General features: G+C 23.8%; 2 protein-coding genes and 1 pseudogene across 2 annotated transcripts; 2 read left to right on the top strand and 1 right to left on the bottom strand.

Annotated features, from left to right (window-relative positions):
• Positions 1–1,667: 1,667 nt before the first annotated feature.
• Positions 1,668–4,083, bottom strand: LOC113554219 (macrophage migration inhibitory factor homolog). Its single transcript, XM_026957967.1, has 3 exons — positions 3,865–4,083; positions 3,527–3,699; positions 1,668–1,870 (listed from the first exon to the last, which is right to left on the bottom strand). The coding sequence occupies exons 1-3, from the start codon at positions 3,970–3,972 to the stop codon at positions 1,801–1,803; spliced, it is 351 nt and encodes a 116-aa protein (XP_026813768.1). The 5' UTR covers positions 3,973–4,083; the 3' UTR covers positions 1,668–1,800.
• Positions 4,084–8,960: 4,877 nt separating this feature from the next.
• LOC113555120 lies at positions 8,961–9,762 on the top strand (annotated as a pseudogene).
• A 3,875-nt stretch (positions 9,763–13,637) lies between these two features.
• LOC113551009 (macrophage migration inhibitory factor-like) lies at positions 13,638–17,340 on the top strand. Its single transcript, XM_026952998.1, has 3 exons — positions 13,638–13,878; positions 16,121–16,293; positions 17,145–17,340. Exons 1-3 carry the CDS (start codon positions 13,771–13,773, stop codon positions 17,221–17,223), a joined length of 360 nt encoding a protein of 119 aa, XP_026808799.1. The 5' UTR covers positions 13,638–13,770; the 3' UTR covers positions 17,224–17,340.
• The last annotated feature ends 413 nt before the right edge of the window (positions 17,341–17,753 follow it).

Genomic DNA, 17,753 nt, shown 5'->3' with positions numbered 1-17,753 from the left:
TAGCTTTAACTACCACATTACTGTTATTAGTGTTATTATTTACTCAATTTACTGTCATTTTGTTTTGTAAAAGCATTTTTAATTAAATAAACACTTTAAAATATTCAAAAACTTTATCAAAATTATTTTAAGATCATTCACTGGCTACCTGTACAACTGCAGGGTGTTCGCATCAGTTACATAAATAGTATAGTCAGTATAGAATATAATATAAAGTAAAAATTAGTAATAAAAAAAGTAAATAAATCATCAAATTAATAACTGGTAGGCACTAATAAAATTAGGGCCAAGTACACAATTTTTTTGGGGGCTCTCAAGTCAAAAAAATGTTCTAGAAAAATTCTACATATAGAGACGGGGGAAATGTTAATAATAAAAATATATATTTATATGTTAAAAGTATTAAATACCAATATACCTATCTCAAAACTCATAAAATATTTGTACATTATTTCATGTACTATAAATACAATTTAGTTACTTGGTCTAGTAAATTAAGAACAATGAAAAGATAATACTAATTAAATAATATAACAAAATTATACTACATAAAAATATTAAAATACTTAAGGATTTTATAATATAAATTTAAATTAAAATAAATTAATTTCAGTTTTCCATAAAACTATAAAAATGGAAAATAACTTATTAATTTAACAATTTATTCTATATAATTAAAATTAAATAAAAAATGACCAATTTCTATTTACATGTTATCATAAAAGAGTTTAAATTAGTTATTAGGTATCAAATATTTCTGATATTTAAACAATTTTCTATTATTATTATTTTAATATTTTGTGATGGTAACTTATTAGCACTGGGGTATGGAATGACAAAAATAAGCAAAATTCAACTGACAATTTAATGATAAGAATATACTAAAGTTTGAACATTGACAATTGGTATTACAATTTAGAAAATACATTTTTGTGGAATTAATTTAAAAAAAATAATTTTCTACAACTTACAGAGCCCGGGGGCCCCCAGAAATTGGGGACCAAGTGCAAGTGCTCCATCTGCACTTGCATAAATCAGGGCCTGGTGGTAGGTATTAATCAACTATTTATTATTCAAAATTAAAAACGAATGATATACACCATTTAGTTATATCACTTATATCGAAAGGACAGAAATGGACAATTTTTCAGAAAATAGGATTTTGGTATGCTAAAAAATTAATAGACTAATTTTGTTTTGAGCGATATACTAACATTTTTTTTGGGGGGGGGGGGGTAACACTTAAAATAGTACCTACCTATAATAATGAACGATTGTATTATATTTTGACTTTTTTTGTAAAATTAAGTCCTGATTGAAATCTTATAAAATTCTTATTATTTATAAAAATTAAGCTTGTTGTTTTATAAATTAAATATTTTACATATTTACATACGCAATATATTTACTTGTACCATAATTATATTTTTAATTAATGACATTTTTTTATTATTATTTCTCTGTTAATAAAAAAGTTTAAATACTATACAAAACCATATTTTTATAGAAACTTATATTCATACATGAAGTCTTACAGATAATATTTAAATTAATTATTAACATAATAATACTTCCATAAGATTAACTGAATTAAAATAAATAAATAAATAATCAACTAATGATTTAAATTGAATTTTGTTTTATTATGTTACATTGTAATGTAAATCATATTTTATATATATATATATATATATATATATTATTTTGTCATAATAAATTGCCTTCTAAATACCAACAATACACCAATTTCCAATAGTGGCATTTTAAATCAATAATTTATACAATATAAATAATAAAGTTTTATTGAGTTATCATTTTTCCATTGTGTCCCATGGCATGAGGCTCAATTGGACTGAATGCAATTGTAATTCTAAAACATAAATAAATATTGTATATTAGTTTAATCATAAATAATAATTCTCATTTAAAATTATTAGATTATTATTTAATATTTATTTATATGCAAAATATTTATGATAAAACTTTGTTTTGCGTTTAAATATAAGCTAAAATAAGTTTACCTACACATTTTATACTTAACTCTATAGAGATAGAGATGGTGCCGTATCCAGGGGGGGCTTTTGGGCTTAAGCCCACCCCGAAATCTTTTATTTTAAATAGTATGCGTATATATATATATATGTTTTTAAATTATTTCCTATTTTTCTATAAAGTTAAGTATAGATGTTTAAGCATCCCCCCCCCCCGAAAACAAATCCTGGGTACGGTTTTTTAATAGTATTATATTGTATGTTTAATATATAGCGTAATGTTCAATATAAACATTATTATTATTAAGTAAATAATAAATAATTACTTATTTTATATCTAGTTATATACGACAGCAATCAGCAAGCCTTAAGAGGACGCCATACCCGCATGTGTTGTCTCTGTCTTACTAACGTACATCATAACAAATTTTCGTTCAGTAGAATACATTTTGTGACGTTAGCTTTAATATTAGAGTAAATTTACCTATTATCAAATTTAAAGGTAAGAATATTATTTAGACAATGACATATACTTTAATAATATTATCATTTTAAAGTGAATTAAGCTATGTAAAATATAACAACTTTAAAATGTTCATAACTCACTTTAAAATGATAATATCATTAAAATCATATGTCATTGTCTAAATAATATTCTTACCTTTAAATTTGATAATAGGTAAATTTACTCTAATATTAAAGCTAACGTCACAAAATGTATTCTACTGAACGAAAATTTGTTATGATGTACGTTAGTAAGACAGAGACAACACATGCGGGTATGGCGTCCTCTTAAAAGTTAAAAGTATTCGGAATAATATAATTTATATTACGATTTATAAAAATATAAATTCAGTGCTTGAATTTGCTTGGGGGTGGACGCGAAGGGACGGAGTCATTGTACATTTGTATCGACCATGAAAAAAAAAATTGATTCTAAAATTCGTAACCGTAGAATATAGTGATGATAAAGTATTATGCCCTTCAACTATATAAACTAAGTTTACTCGGTTGTTTTTTTGCTTAATTCATATGGTCGAAGTTTATGCCCACAGAAGTATAAACATATGTCTGTGATTATGCTATAAATAATAGATATTATATTTTATGGATTATATCTCTTTAAATCGTAGTATAAATTATAATGTGATTGGATGATGTAATAAACAAATAAGTGTTCTTTCTTTTAAAATATTTTTATATAATAAATTTAATAATTTTTTGGGATTAAGGGCTGCAGGGGGATTTATCCCTCCACGGTAATGTGACAGTAAATTTTATGTAGAACGCTCGTTCATCCAATATCCATTGAGTCCCCCTTCTAGTTTTTTTCCAAATCAAGCACTGAATATTCCTATGATTTAGTAAGTATTTAAAATTAAACTAAAAATTTCAATAAAAATTCCATATATCCACATACATAATAAAGAGCAGGTAAGTATTTGGATATTTTTCAATTATATTTTTGCTGAAACACTTAGACACATTAGGAGATACCTAAAATCTAAATGTAATTAATATTATATTTTACTCACCTATTTTCATTAATTTTTAGATATTTTGTAAACAATGGAAACAATGCTGCAGAGTGGAGTTTGTTAATATTTGCATTTATTCCATCTACGCTGAGTAATGATACAATTACTGCTGGTTCTGTAGAACCAGCAATAATAATGGGTTGGTCTCCATTAACAAATACTAAAATATCCTAAAAATAATTATTAAATTTTAATGTTTTGTATTTATTATATTAAAATCGATGTACTAATAGTACTAATGGTGGTACTATATTAGATAATTAAATTTCAAATACCTATTTCATTAAAGCTGTTTATTTTCTCATGAAAAAAAAAAAGACAATGTAGGTACTTACAGATTTTGGTTTTTGGAAAGTTTTAGCAAGAGCTTCTGTACACAGCACTAAAAATTCATCATCAATGTCCACATGTGAAACATTTGTATCAATTCTTAGAACAGACATTGTTTTAAATTAATTGTAAAAACTTTCGGTAAATAGTATAAACGTATATGTTTAGCATTCACGTCCTCTTATTGATTAATAACGGATTAACTAGTTTAACCACCAAATCAGTTATATACCGACTTAAATTTATATACAAATAGATTATTTAAATTTTACATAATATATTGCATAATAATAAGTATATAATACATTATTATGAAATTTCATAAAGATCATGTGCATATTTTCAGAAAAAAAAATGTATTTATCTTATTCTGGATTATCATTTTTTTAGGTCAATTATAAACTACGTTTAAAATTAGATAATAAAGTTAATAAAAATTAAAATGATCATATAATAAAAATGTACAGTCCTCTATTATGTCATAAAAAAATAAATAGACGCTTAAATAAATTACATAAGAAATTTTTTTTATAAGTTGCAATTGATTTATTTATTGTTAGTTATACAAAAATAAAGAATAATAATAATAACTAATAAACATAAATTAATACGATATTATTATTTATTACAATGCTGTAATAATTAATTTTAAATAGCCTATATTTTAAGATATACAGTGGATTTCGCCTAATGTGGGCACCGGTTAATATGGGCATCCTGCTTAATATGGACAAAATGGTCTGGTCCCAGTATAAATATATACTAACAAGGTTAAAAAAAAACCGCGTAATATATGGGCACTCGGTTCGGTTTATATGGGCAATTTTTATTAATGTCATTGTGTATGTCTATGATAATAAAATATAATAATATACATAAAAGTTTCAATTCTTCAAGAATCATACTTTTCGAATAAGCCAATAATAAAAACTTAAGAAGATTTTTTTAGTTATTTTATGATTTTATAAAAATTAAACTTTAAAAACTTAGAAATAATAAAATAATATGACTGTATTTTCGATCATTTTTAATAGGTATAAAAAAAACTTGTGAGGAGTGTTATAAATTCTAAAATAAACGCTCTTCAAAAATTTAGAAAGTTGAACATCTAAACATTTTTATACTGTTGAAAAAGTAATGACTGATGACAAATACAATAAAAATTAAAAAAATACACATCGTTCAAAATTTAAGTAAAATCAATTCATTAAAAAATCTAAAAATAGTAATAAAAGTACAGGTATTTTTTTAATCCTAACCTGACATGATATTATTGTTTTCAATCAATTTTATTTGTTATTTAAAATTTAATATGAAATTTACAATGTAACAACAGTTGTATTCGTTGTATCACGGGTTGACTGTATATATATATAATTAGGTATTATATTAAGTAATAAAATATTATACATTGTTAGTATAATAATATATTCATTTTTTTAGAAATGTTTTGTTTTTTTATAATTTTTAATAATGTACACAAATAATTTAAAAACAGTGGCAAGTGGCTCTTTGCTGTATTGTAGGTGAATGAATTTGTTTACTTTAATACATGTGTTGAATACAAAGAACGATTAAGGTTTATGAGTGATGACCCGGGGTTAAAGTGAGGGGGGGTACTCAGTCTCCCTATCTATAATGGTGATTAAAAAGCGTCCCTTTAACAAATTATTCGTAAAGTAGGTCAGAATGCTCCAATTATAACCAAATATTAGTCAATATAACTTAGAATTCCGTTGAGGTTAAATTTTATTTTTCATTTTTTCTAAATTCATTTTAAAATATACATTTATTAACGAAAATACAATTTATGTTCTTATTTAAATATTTATGGTTGTTTTTTTAAACAGTTCTTTATTAAATAATGTAAAATTGAGCTTTATATATTTGAATATAGGTATAGGTAAAGTAAGAATGTGTGATTTTTTTTTAAGGATGCTCGCCCCACCATGTGAAGAATTAAAATTTTTTCTTGTGTAATTTAAAGCACTAAAAACACTACATTTATAAACTACATTTAAATATTTTTTTGTCTGAATGTTTTTAAAATACAATCAATACTTACAAATTAATATTATGAGAAAAAGTATTCTCTTTCAAAATATTAAATTTGTATAAAACATTAGTCATTCTTAAAAAAAGTAGTATTATTTGTGATATAAATTTTTCATGAAATAAAGTACAAATTTGAAAATCACTCAAGGATAAGTATCTATGTTAAACAATTACTGTTTATAAGCTAAATATTATACTATAGTACTATTCATATTATACTATATTAGACATAATGTATAAAATGATATATGAAACGCTTAAAACTATATGAAGACCCCCCTGAATTTTTTTCCCACTTTAAGCCCTAGACTGATGACAAACATATTACTATAGTCTATAAGTATATTTTATGATATTATAAAATAATTACTATTTGTTTTACTAATTGGCATTAGTGATTAGTACAACATTTATTTATTTATAAGACAATTTTGGTTTTAAATTATAAAATTTAATTTTTATTTTTTTTCTAGGAAATTTTAGCAAAGCTTGGAATAAAAAAGTATACGAGTTAACTGACTGTGAAGATGAAAGAGTTCAAACGAATAAAAAACGCTCACTATCTGTGACCAGTGACATTGATGATGAAGGTAATTAATATTTTGAATATAAACTAATTTTAGTTCAAATGTATTAACTAGATACTTTAGTATACATAATTATATTGTGTACATACTGGAATACATTTTATTATTAACCATAACTTACTTTAAATGTATTTATTATTTGGTTTAATTTTTTAGATAATGATGGATTTCTTATATCTGAAATAAATAAACAAAATTAACCATCTGCTGTTGAATCAGTCTTCACAAATGTAGAGCCTGTACCGATATCCACATATGATGGTGGCTATGGTGATTTAAGCTGTAATTCAGATTCAATGCCAATTACAGTTTATCCTGCTTCAACTTTAAAATCTAACCTTGACATATAAGTAATTTACAAAAAAAAGTGAAAACTATTACTAATACAAAATTGTTATGGTTTGTAAACTAACACATAATAATCATTTAGTTAATTAAAATCAAATTAAACTTTATGTATAGTAAATGTTAAATATTAATACATTTTATCCAAATTTTTTTTTCAAGGAAATATGTATTATTGTTATGTTTAGCAGGTACAAAATAGTTATGAAGAACTAAATTTTTCAAATTTAGCAAATTTTGTGCCTAACTGAAAATCATTTGGCTGAACCGTTGCCAAGTACATCTGATGGTAAGATAAATTAGTTTTTAATACATTAACTGAGGTACCACATAATATAATATCTATAATTTATATAAATATTACCAAATATATATTCATTATAAAATTACTATGTCTATATTTATTTATACACTTATAGAGAAAGTTTACCAAATTAATGTATAGGTAATAGGTTTACAGTATACTTATGGTGATCATTTTGCAATCAACTTATTTTATTAGTTTAAAACCATTTTATTATTTAAATTCATAAATAATATAGTTGTTTTTATATTAGAAGGAATTCAAACTATTTTAATAAAAATTCACTCTGAATTACTTACCAATCGCATGATGAGTGAACGATTGTGGAATCAAATGATTAGCTTACAAAATGAATTTGCCAATATTAAGCACCAGATGGTACCAGGCTTAAAATTTTCAAATAATTCCAATGACACAGAATTTTGAAAAACTAATTTCATTTTCATTCAGAAGAAAGTGTTTTAGCTTGTGAAAAATTATTACAAGCAGACAATAATATCAAAGAAAAATTTATATGTTATTTATACACTAAAACAATTAATTTTAATATATAATTTTGAATTTATTCAAGATAATTTTTGTTTGATAGAAACATTTTCTTCACTCGGTTGGTGGTGTGTATGCCAAAAGCCATATTCGAAGAATTTTAAATAAACTATTTAGTAACAAATTTGCAATAAATTGTTCATGGACTGTTAGAGCATTTGAAAAAAATATATCCAAGTTTAAAATTAAAAATTTAGAAATAATTGCAGTGATGAAATGTGTGTGATGTATTTGATTTATATAAACTATATAATTTGGTTTTAAAATTAATAAATATGTTTTTAAGGTGTTATTAAAAATGATCACCAGCTATATTCAGAATCTAGCTTTGAAAATGATGTCTAATCATGGTTTAGAACTGCAAAAACAAGATTTGACAGAGAAAAGTAAGCTTTTTTTGTGAAGGGATATAAATTATTAGTTTATTAATTTTTAAAATAAGTTTATATATATATAATATTTTAACAGGGACTTTTATGTTTTGATAAAATGAATAATAAAGCATGTTTTGTGTTATGTATTAATAAGAAGATCAAATGACTCTTTGTTAAAAACTCTTAAGGGGATACTTAAGAGTCATAGCTGAATATCTTATGTATTACTATTATTTTTTAATTTAGTATTTTGTTTAATTTATTTTTGTACTATAGTTATTTATTTTTTTTTATTATTAGAATGCCCAAAACAATGTAAGAGAATTAAAAATATTGGATCTATCTTTAATCGTCAATTTAAGAGACAATTAAAGCTCAAATAGAAGTAAGTAGCATTGTATTCAATCTCGAGTATTAATGTTTTGTTAACTAATAACAATTTGTTTTTAGGCTATATCTAGTTCATCACAAAAATGTACAGTTATTAGCTCAAGTAGTACAATAACAATAACAAAAACGACCATAACAACAACAACAACAACAACAACAACAACAACACCAGCCAACATTTTAGTAGTAAGTGATTCATCAATTGTTCATTGTTCTTCAACATTATTAAACAACTCTCTTGTACATTCAATTGTTGAAGATCAAACTTCTGAATCTATTAGTATTTCTGATAAACTAAGGTCTTGGGTCGTTCAATATAACGTTTCTCATGATTGTTGTAATTTTCTCCTTAAAATAATGAAAAGTGAAGGTTTAAAAGCTCCTAATAATATAAAAACTTTGATGAAAACCCCCAAAACCTATAATGTTATAAATATAACTAATGGTTCATACATTCATTTGGGAATAGAAAATATTTTATTACCTATTCTTAAAAAAATAATGCTAATATTTATATACCATATCATGTTTTAAAGATAGTCATTAATATTGATGAGCTACCTATTTCTAGAAGCTCTAAATCACAACTGTGGCCAATACTGATTTCTGTTTTAAATTTTAAAGAGCTCATTAATAATGTTGTAACTGTAGGAATATATCATGGAGATAAAAAGCCTAATTCTGTTGAAGAATTTATGAATCCATTTGTTCTAGACCACTTAAATATTATAAATTCTGGTTTGAATGTTAATGAAACTCTTATGAAACTAAAAATATATAACATTGTTTGTGATTCTCTAGCTAAAAATTTCTTTTTGAATGTGAAGTCACACAATGCATATTTTGGGTGCACATCATGTCTAGAAAAAAGTAATATGTAAGTCATAGAGTGGTATTTCCTAGAGTAGAGTCTACATTAAGAATTGACTATTCTTTTCAAAATAGACTTAATGAAGATTACCACAAAGGACCTAGTCCATTGGAGTTATTGCCAATTAATATAGTAGATACTGTGTGTCTTTATTATATGTACAATGTATGTTTGGGTGTAACAAAAAGATTAATTTAATTGTGGGTAAAAGGTAAAAAAGACATTAGAATAATTGATATTAATATTCAAGAAGTGAATAATTCAATACTAAAATTAAGTGATTATGTACCTTCTGAATTTTGTCATATACCCTGCCCACTTACTTATATTGAATTTGAAAAGCTACAGAATTAAGATTTTTTTTCATTGTATTCTGGTCCTATTGTTTTAAAAAGCCAAACTTAAAAAAGCCCAATATTATCATTATTTATTATTAGTTTTTGCCATTAGGATTTTATTATGCACTGAAACTTGTTATACATTAAATGATAATGCAGAATTTCTATTAAAAAAATTTGTTAAGGAATATCCTATGTCCTACATTATATATCATATATATAATGTATATGTAAAAACAAAAGTAAATAGATGTAGGCATTTATATAATAAATATAAATAATCTATCTAATTATTACTTAATTAATATTTCAGATGTTAAATATAAAATGTTGTGTCCAATTATGTGGTAATTCATCAATTGTTATTACATTGTGCCACAATGCACAATTTTAATAAATTACTTTATATTTAGGTGTGTATATTTTTATGTTTTTTTTAAATTTACTATCTACAGTTTTTGTCATATTGTTTAAAATTAAATATATTATTAAAATGTATACTTGTTTATTATACAGTTAATTTTGGAATATTTATATTTTTATTTGTTTTTATGACTACATTTTATATATTAAATGCTACAGTGTATAATTTTTATACTATTTGATTATTTATAACTATAATACCTACTTATATATTATTTTATTTTATTATTTTTTTTTTAAATTTATTACAGTTTTTTTGTTATATTGTTCAAAATTAAATATATTATTAAAATGTATAATTGTTTATTATTCAGTTCATTTTGAAATATTTAAAATTTTATTTGTTATTATGTCTACATTTTATGCTAAAATGTATAATTTTTATACTATTTGAGTATTTATAACTCTAATACCTACTTATGTATTATTTTTTTGTATTGTTTTATTAAATTGATTACAATAAACAAAGATTTTTCAATAAAAATTGCTTTATAAGTACTTACCTAATTTATTTAATATAAATATTAATTTTATAGTAAGTATGGGTGTCTTTGAGTGATGATTTATTCTGGAGCAGGTACCAAAAATATATTTACAAAAGTGCTTAAAAGATTAGGGGAATTAAGTATTTCCAATTATTGTAATAGACAATAGTATATATTCTTGCGTGAAATTATATTTATTTATGAATATATATCATAGGGTGGTTGGGGGAAGAGGGATTCTAACCGAATGTACAGTTAAAGTTACGAGGAAACATAACGAGAACATATTATTTAAAACCATTATTTGACAATACCTAAAAACGTCCCAGAAATAGTTTTTTAGAAAAACATTACTGTAATGTTTCTAAAACACTATTCACGTAATATATATCAGATAACAATTACATAATGTTTTATTCAATGTTACAAGCAACACGGCATAAGGCGTTTCTGTGATGTTTTTGGAACTTCTACGTAAGTTCCATAAGAACGTTTCAATGTTTTTTGGGAACGTATTTTTTATATAATTGGAACATTATTTTGCACAGTGGGTGCAACAGTTGGTAGGTTGATATATAATTTTTTCTGAAAATATTGCCTTTATTTTTACTTTTTATTAAATGATTAGCATTTAATTATTATAATAATCTGTATCAACTATCGATGCTATATTATATCTTACTTATTGTACATAGATCAAAACTGAATAACATCTTTCTGTAATTAGTAAATATCATAAAAATAGATTCATAGACTAATAGTATGAACTGTGAATAGATAATATCTTAAAATAAATCAAAAAGATCATTACGTATATATGTATAATGATAATATATACTATACGTAAAAGTTATAAGTTCCACAAACATTATTTTTAAATTATAACAAAATAATTTACATTGTTTTTATTCTTAAAATACAACATTTTGTTTAAATTCGATCTTCTTTACCTATTCAAAAAAAAATTTGTTTGTATATTTTTAGACATTTTAGTTTTAGCCATATGTAATAAATATTGCTTTTATGGGGGCAGCACGTCTCAGGGGCGACAAAATATTTTAGTGAAATTAATTTTAAAAATATAATGGAAAAAAAATTATGTTTTATTATGTTAAAATTTATTAATTAAAAAAAAATTTTAATGTTTGCTGTTAGTTTTGATATTATAATCAATTTTTCTATTGTTAAACTTTTAGATAAGGACATTATTTGTGTTCTCTCGATCATTTTTTTACGATATTTTAATTTTCAAATGAATCATGACAATTTTCAAATATTAATATTTTACATACTTTTTTACATTATAACTCACTTCAAAATTAAAATATCGTAAAAACCGAAGAGACAACCTAGATAATGTTTTTAGCTAAAAGTTTAATAATAAAAAAAAATACTATAATATCAAAACTAACAGAACACTATCGAACTTGCTAACGAATATTTTCTATGGTGAACGTGTGCATGCAAGACAGAGACAACACAAGCGGGTACGATGACCTTTTAAGTTTTTATACCCCGTGCATTCAAACATACAATCAACAAAATCGACAACTATAATAAAAAATTATTGTTAAAGACAGCATATTTGATATGAGTTGCATATTATGATATCCAGGATTCGGGACTTATAGCATTTTGCCATTTTGATGTGTACAACGCGCGTGATTATATTATTAAGTTATTGTAGAGTTAAGACATGTATTTAATGATTATATGACAAGATCCTTTTAAAATGATTTAAGCTTTGATTTTCTGCGATTTATTAAAATTTAACTAATGAACTTATAACATAGATTTTCTGAAACAAAGAAGTTCTGCTCGAAATGCGTCGATCTTTGTGACTGTCCTGGCGACCGTGGCGAAAAACTTCGCTGTCCAACGCTTGGGGTGGGAATTTGTGGATCAGTAGATTCAAGCCCAAATGTCCGGTCTCGCAATCGCGTACGTCAGTGTCTTATTAAAAAATTCTTACACATAACAATTTGCATAATATTTTATTTATTTTAAAAAATAGCAGTGTACGAAATAAATATTAATTTCTCGATACCATGATGATATCCAATCTGAAATTTGAACGTGCATATTTTTGCATATTTCATTAGTTTGCAAGATAGTGCTTATTTTTGTGGTTTTTCGCTTTTTTTCGTATTATAATGAAAAGTTCTTCAAATCTTAAATAAAAACTATATCTATATTTAACTTGTAAAAACATTTAATTTTTCTATTTTTTTATTTAGTTATTTAATTCACGAATAAAGTTCAAAAAGGAGAGAAGTTGCCTATTATCAAGAAATAATACAGATTTATCCAAAATTTTAAATAATATTTTTTTTTTTAATTATTTTTAAATTTTTAATGTATTTTTTTATTTTTTCTATTAATACTAATACTTATGCAATGACTATCGACTAGGAGTCTAGGATACTAGGTAGTAGGTACTTATACTATACAGCCTACGCCTATACTTTAACAAGAGTTACTTCACAGGTTTTATTTTATTATAGATAGCTATACTTGTACAAATACACAATTCTCTCTAACTTATAACTCTAAATTGTGTTTGGTTTTTAGAATTTTAACTATAAATTTATAAAAACAAGTAATACATTAAAACAGTACTCTATTAACAGTTACTAAGTACACTTACATAAATAAAAGATCTCTAGAATTTATAAAACTATAATATGTTTATATGTAGATATATATCATACACATTTGTATAGATTTTGTTTCATTGGCATAGTATATTAATATTACAAAATGGATTTTATCAAAACAATATTACTAATTAATAATTGAAAAACCTCCCGTTCATTAAGTAAGCGATGTTATTGCATGTTTAGTATTCTTATAGAAATACCATGATGTAGGTAATAAAATCTATAAGAACTATGATGATTATATCTAAATGGGTATTGCGTATATAATGTATTATATATAAGAAGACTATGAGATAATTGTTTATTGCGTCATTTGTTTTTTTTATGAATTTATATTTTTTTTGTTCATGACACAACAGATGCTTAAAATGATAAATACGAGAATACCTATAATATAATGAGAATATCTCATAAATTACAGTTGGTGTACTGGAGTTACTTACACTATTTGTCTACTTATTTTCCGTATAACGTTCTCGTTAATCTGCAGTTGCAATTTTTCATAAGTTAATTATTATAAGAAATTTAACAATATGCCAACTATAAGCATTACTACTAACATACCAAAATACAAAATTCCGTCAACTTTTTTAGCTGAAACATCAAAATTAATCAGCCAAACACTTCAAACACCAGAACTAGTAAGTTAAATGAATATTTCTATATCTCCTTCTAACACTGAATATTGAAACGATGTGTTATTAATATTTTTAGAATGTTTCTATATGTAGTATGTACCAATTATTTACAATATTAATTTTAGAACTTAGAAGTTAAACTAGATTTTATTTTTCTAGATTTGACCACATTTTATCACACTTAATTTTCAACGTCTCCATTTACTTACATGAAAATATTTTGCCAATTAACAACCCTTAATAGTAAATAATTTGATTTTTTTATAATTTTACGAGTTATTACTTTATTAGTGGACACTACCCGGTAGTAAAAAAAATGAAATAAAATTTTATTGTAGGTAGGTACTAATATTTAATTTTGAATATTTCTATGGACTTATTTTTTAATCCAAAGGATTTTTCGCCTCCAGAAATATCCTGTATGCATTTTATGTTATGAAGATATGATGAAAATCTTTAGACCTTCAGGGATGTAGAACGGAACTCTTTAACTTAAATATTCCCAATAATACTATGTCTTAATTTACACTCCAAATTTATAAATCTTCTATTTGTTTATTTTTATTTAACTAAATAAAACAGAAATTTTTTCTACAGTAGGCAACTCCATAAGCTATTAATTATCACAGATATTTAAAAAAAAATAGTGATTCTTACATAAATTGAATTTAATATTTATTTCATATTTTTATATTAAATACTATCAAAGCTGGATATCACTCTTTTATAATATTTTAGCTTAGTAGATGGTGTGTGTAGCCTTACCATAATGTTCAACCAGAAAAATGTTGTGTAGTATATTTAATAATAACTCATTGCTATTTAAATTAGATAAAGTAATTCCAATCTTCAGTGCTGATGCTCTTTCGTTTCGTTTATTCGTATCTAAGAACACGCAAACATAATTTTCCAAACTTTCGTTTTGGTGTTTACTTTGTGAATACGTTCGCATTTGTGAAATTTTTCTTATTTTTTTTTTTCATATTTGTATTTCAACAAGTTAATCTTATTTATTCGTGTTAATTAATATTTTGTGTTTTACACAAGTAACGTGTTTAGAAGGCCTACCTATACTTTACCTATTAATCTTCACATACGCTAAAAAATATATAATAAACATTTTAAAAAACAAAAAACGACCTACTTAAAACGGCATATAAAAACTAATAAAAATAATAAAATAATTGTATTTCCAAAACTTTATTATTAAGTAACTTTAATAACTTTTATAAATCAATCAGTACTTCATTATTTATTTTTTTTTTTTTTAAGTCTGTTTCTTTTACGGAATACATTTTAAAAACTTACTCAAATATATCCTTACAGTTTGATAATACATTATATATATATATATATATATATATACAGAGTGATTCAAATTTTATGTTACAGCCATTTTAACTCATCGATATTCATAATAGAGAACAATTTATGATACGAAAATTTTTTGATTTTGAAACATTTAAAATGATTTGTACATATTATAATTTTTTTAAATATTTTAGAGGGGTTTTGAAGGATTAACTTTAGAAATTTAAATGGAAACATATTATTTTTTAACAGACACAATATAATGGCTGTAACATAAATTTTGAAACACCCTGTATATATATTTATATAATGTGCCTATATGTTGATAGGTAATTGATTTAAAAAATTGTATTAGGTATATAAATGTACTTAATATTTATTACAATATAGCTAATATAGATACCTAGCCTACCTTTAACTTATTATTAGGATTCGGAAGTTTATGCATTTTGCATTTATTTTTGGAACTTTTTAGACGATGCTTTCCTGGCCACAAATGTGTTTTATTAGTATGTGAATCTGAACAACTAATCTTTATTTTGCATTTTTTGATGTTTATTACTTTTTAAGTTATTTTTTGACATTTTCCACATTTTTAGTTATTTGTATGTCATATTTTGAGAAATTTGTAAGTTTTGATAAAGGTATACATAATTTTATAGTAAAATAGAGTACAATTTAAAAAAAACATATCTTTAATAATTTAAAACAAATAATTGTAAATTTTTTAGGTCATTTTATAAGGACATTTTTTGTCATTTTTATGTCATACTTGGATTTTTTAATGTTTTTAAGGTCATCAACTTCCGAGTCCTATAAGATATTTTGTTATTATTTAATACACCTATTGGCGATGTATTATCTATTTATTAATTATTAAATTGTTTTAATTATACTTATTGATTGATCAAATTTTAATTTTTAATTCTTTCAGTATATTGGTGTGAGAATCAAGGCAGGACAACAGATGTGTTGGTTTAATGATGAATTACCATGTGCATTAGGAAACATAACTGGAACTGGAAACTTTGGAGTTGATGAAAATAAACATTATGCGTCAATAATATACGATTTTCTTGAAAAAAAAATTGGCATACCTCAAGATAGGTAATTTCAGTATTGAATCAATTAATTTTCTGTGTATATTGTTTATAATAATGTTACAATTAGTTTAATATATAATTACCCCTATTATGTTATTTTTTTATAACCACTATTAATAAAAAATAGTTTATTAACTATAATTTTTCAAATTAAAAAAGAAAAAAAGAAGGGTGAATATTTAACTTTATTAATCTTCTGTACATTTTTACAATAGGAAGATACTACAGTTTACATTAAATCGCTCTCATAAAAATAAGCTTTTGATAAATTTTCAATATTAATATCAATCTTTTAAAAGAAAAACAATTGTTGTAATAATTTAAAACTAAAATAATTCTATTCTTTGTTTTGCCACTTAATACAATATAGCCCAAGAGACAACGATAGAAGGTATACAAAATAATAAAATTTAAACATTTAAAAATAAATCAAATTATCTACTAACTACAGAGTAGGTACCAACTACCAACACTATACCAACACTACTAAATTATCTACTAATTAAATAATATTATATACAGTTAATCAGTAATATTCTGATTCATATAGTCTAATTCTATATGGTTTATACGTCTATAACAATATGTTACTTGGTATGTTTTATTTTAAACATAATAATCTGCACGTTTTATTATTTAAACTTGTGCAATTGTAACGACACTACTTTATTAATAATCAATAAATATCATTTTTACTTTTTACTAAAATAAGTATATATAACAATTAACAATTTATTTAATCTTTTTATTGTATCTCAGCATACATTAAGTAAATGTTCACAAAGTATTAACATTACATCAGTATACAATCAATTATATCATACATTTAATACAAAAAATATTGTTTTGTTGTAGATTTTATTTATCATTTGTGGAACAAAAACCATGCAATATTGGTGTCAAAGGCACAACTTTAGAAGAGATTATTCAATAGATTATTAGAAGTTCAATGATTATGTGACGATAAAATTATTGTTTTTTTTTTTTTATGACTTTTAAATCTATTATGTAATAATATTAATACTAATAAATAATTTGTTTTCATTCTATACACTTTGTTGCCATTTACAGGGCAGGCCGACTAGGCCTGAGCCTACCCAATTTTCATTTGACTGTTTGGTTCCATATAATAGGAAAAATCTTCCCTAATAGTTATAAGCACACTACAGAACAAAACTGGTTAGGTTAGGTTAGGTTAGGTAACCTGGCCTACCCAATTATTTTGTGCTGGACACGCCACTGTTTGCAAGGCTCTTGATGTTCAAAAATCTTACAACGCCCTTCTGATTAATATTTTAAAATAACTTTTTTATGGCCTTCAAAACAACTTTTGCAGTTTTTCCTAAACATTAAAAGGACGTTGCATTCGTATGTGTTGTCTTCGTCTTACACACGTACGACATGGTAAATTTTTGTTCACCAGTTTCAATAGGTAATATGTTTTTAATTTTGATATTAGAGTAA

This window comes from Rhopalosiphum maidis, chromosome 2, assembly GCF_003676215.2.
Source record: "Rhopalosiphum maidis isolate BTI-1 chromosome 2, ASM367621v3, whole genome shotgun sequence".
NCBI classification, from domain to species: Eukaryota; Metazoa; Arthropoda; class Insecta; order Hemiptera; family Aphididae; genus Rhopalosiphum; species Rhopalosiphum maidis.
Note: the sequence above shows the minus strand (reverse complement) of the source record. Positions and strands in the feature narration are given on the sequence as shown.

Coding starts and splice junctions, on each gene's coding strand:
- LOC113551009 (XM_026952998.1), top strand. CDS start 13,771: ATGCCAACTATAAGCATTACTACTAACATACCAAAATACAAAATTCCG. Junction 13,879..16,120: donor CACTTCAAACACCAGAACTA/GTAAGTTAAATG, acceptor TAATTCTTTCAG/TATATTGGTGTGAGAATCAA. Junction 16,294..17,144: donor ATTGGCATACCTCAAGATAG/GTAATTTCAGTA, acceptor GTTTTGTTGTAG/ATTTTATTTATCATTTGTGG.
- LOC113554219 (XM_026957967.1), bottom strand. CDS start 3,972: ATGTCTGTTCTAAGAATTGATACAAATGTTTCACATGTGGACATTGAT. Junction 3,700..3,864: donor CTTTCCAAAAACCAAAATCT/GTAAGTACCTAC, acceptor AATTATTTTTAG/GATATTTTAGTATTTGTTAA. Junction 1,871..3,526: donor CTAAAAATTAATGAAAATAG/GTGAGTAAAATA, acceptor TTTATGTTTTAG/AATTACAATTGCATTCAGTC.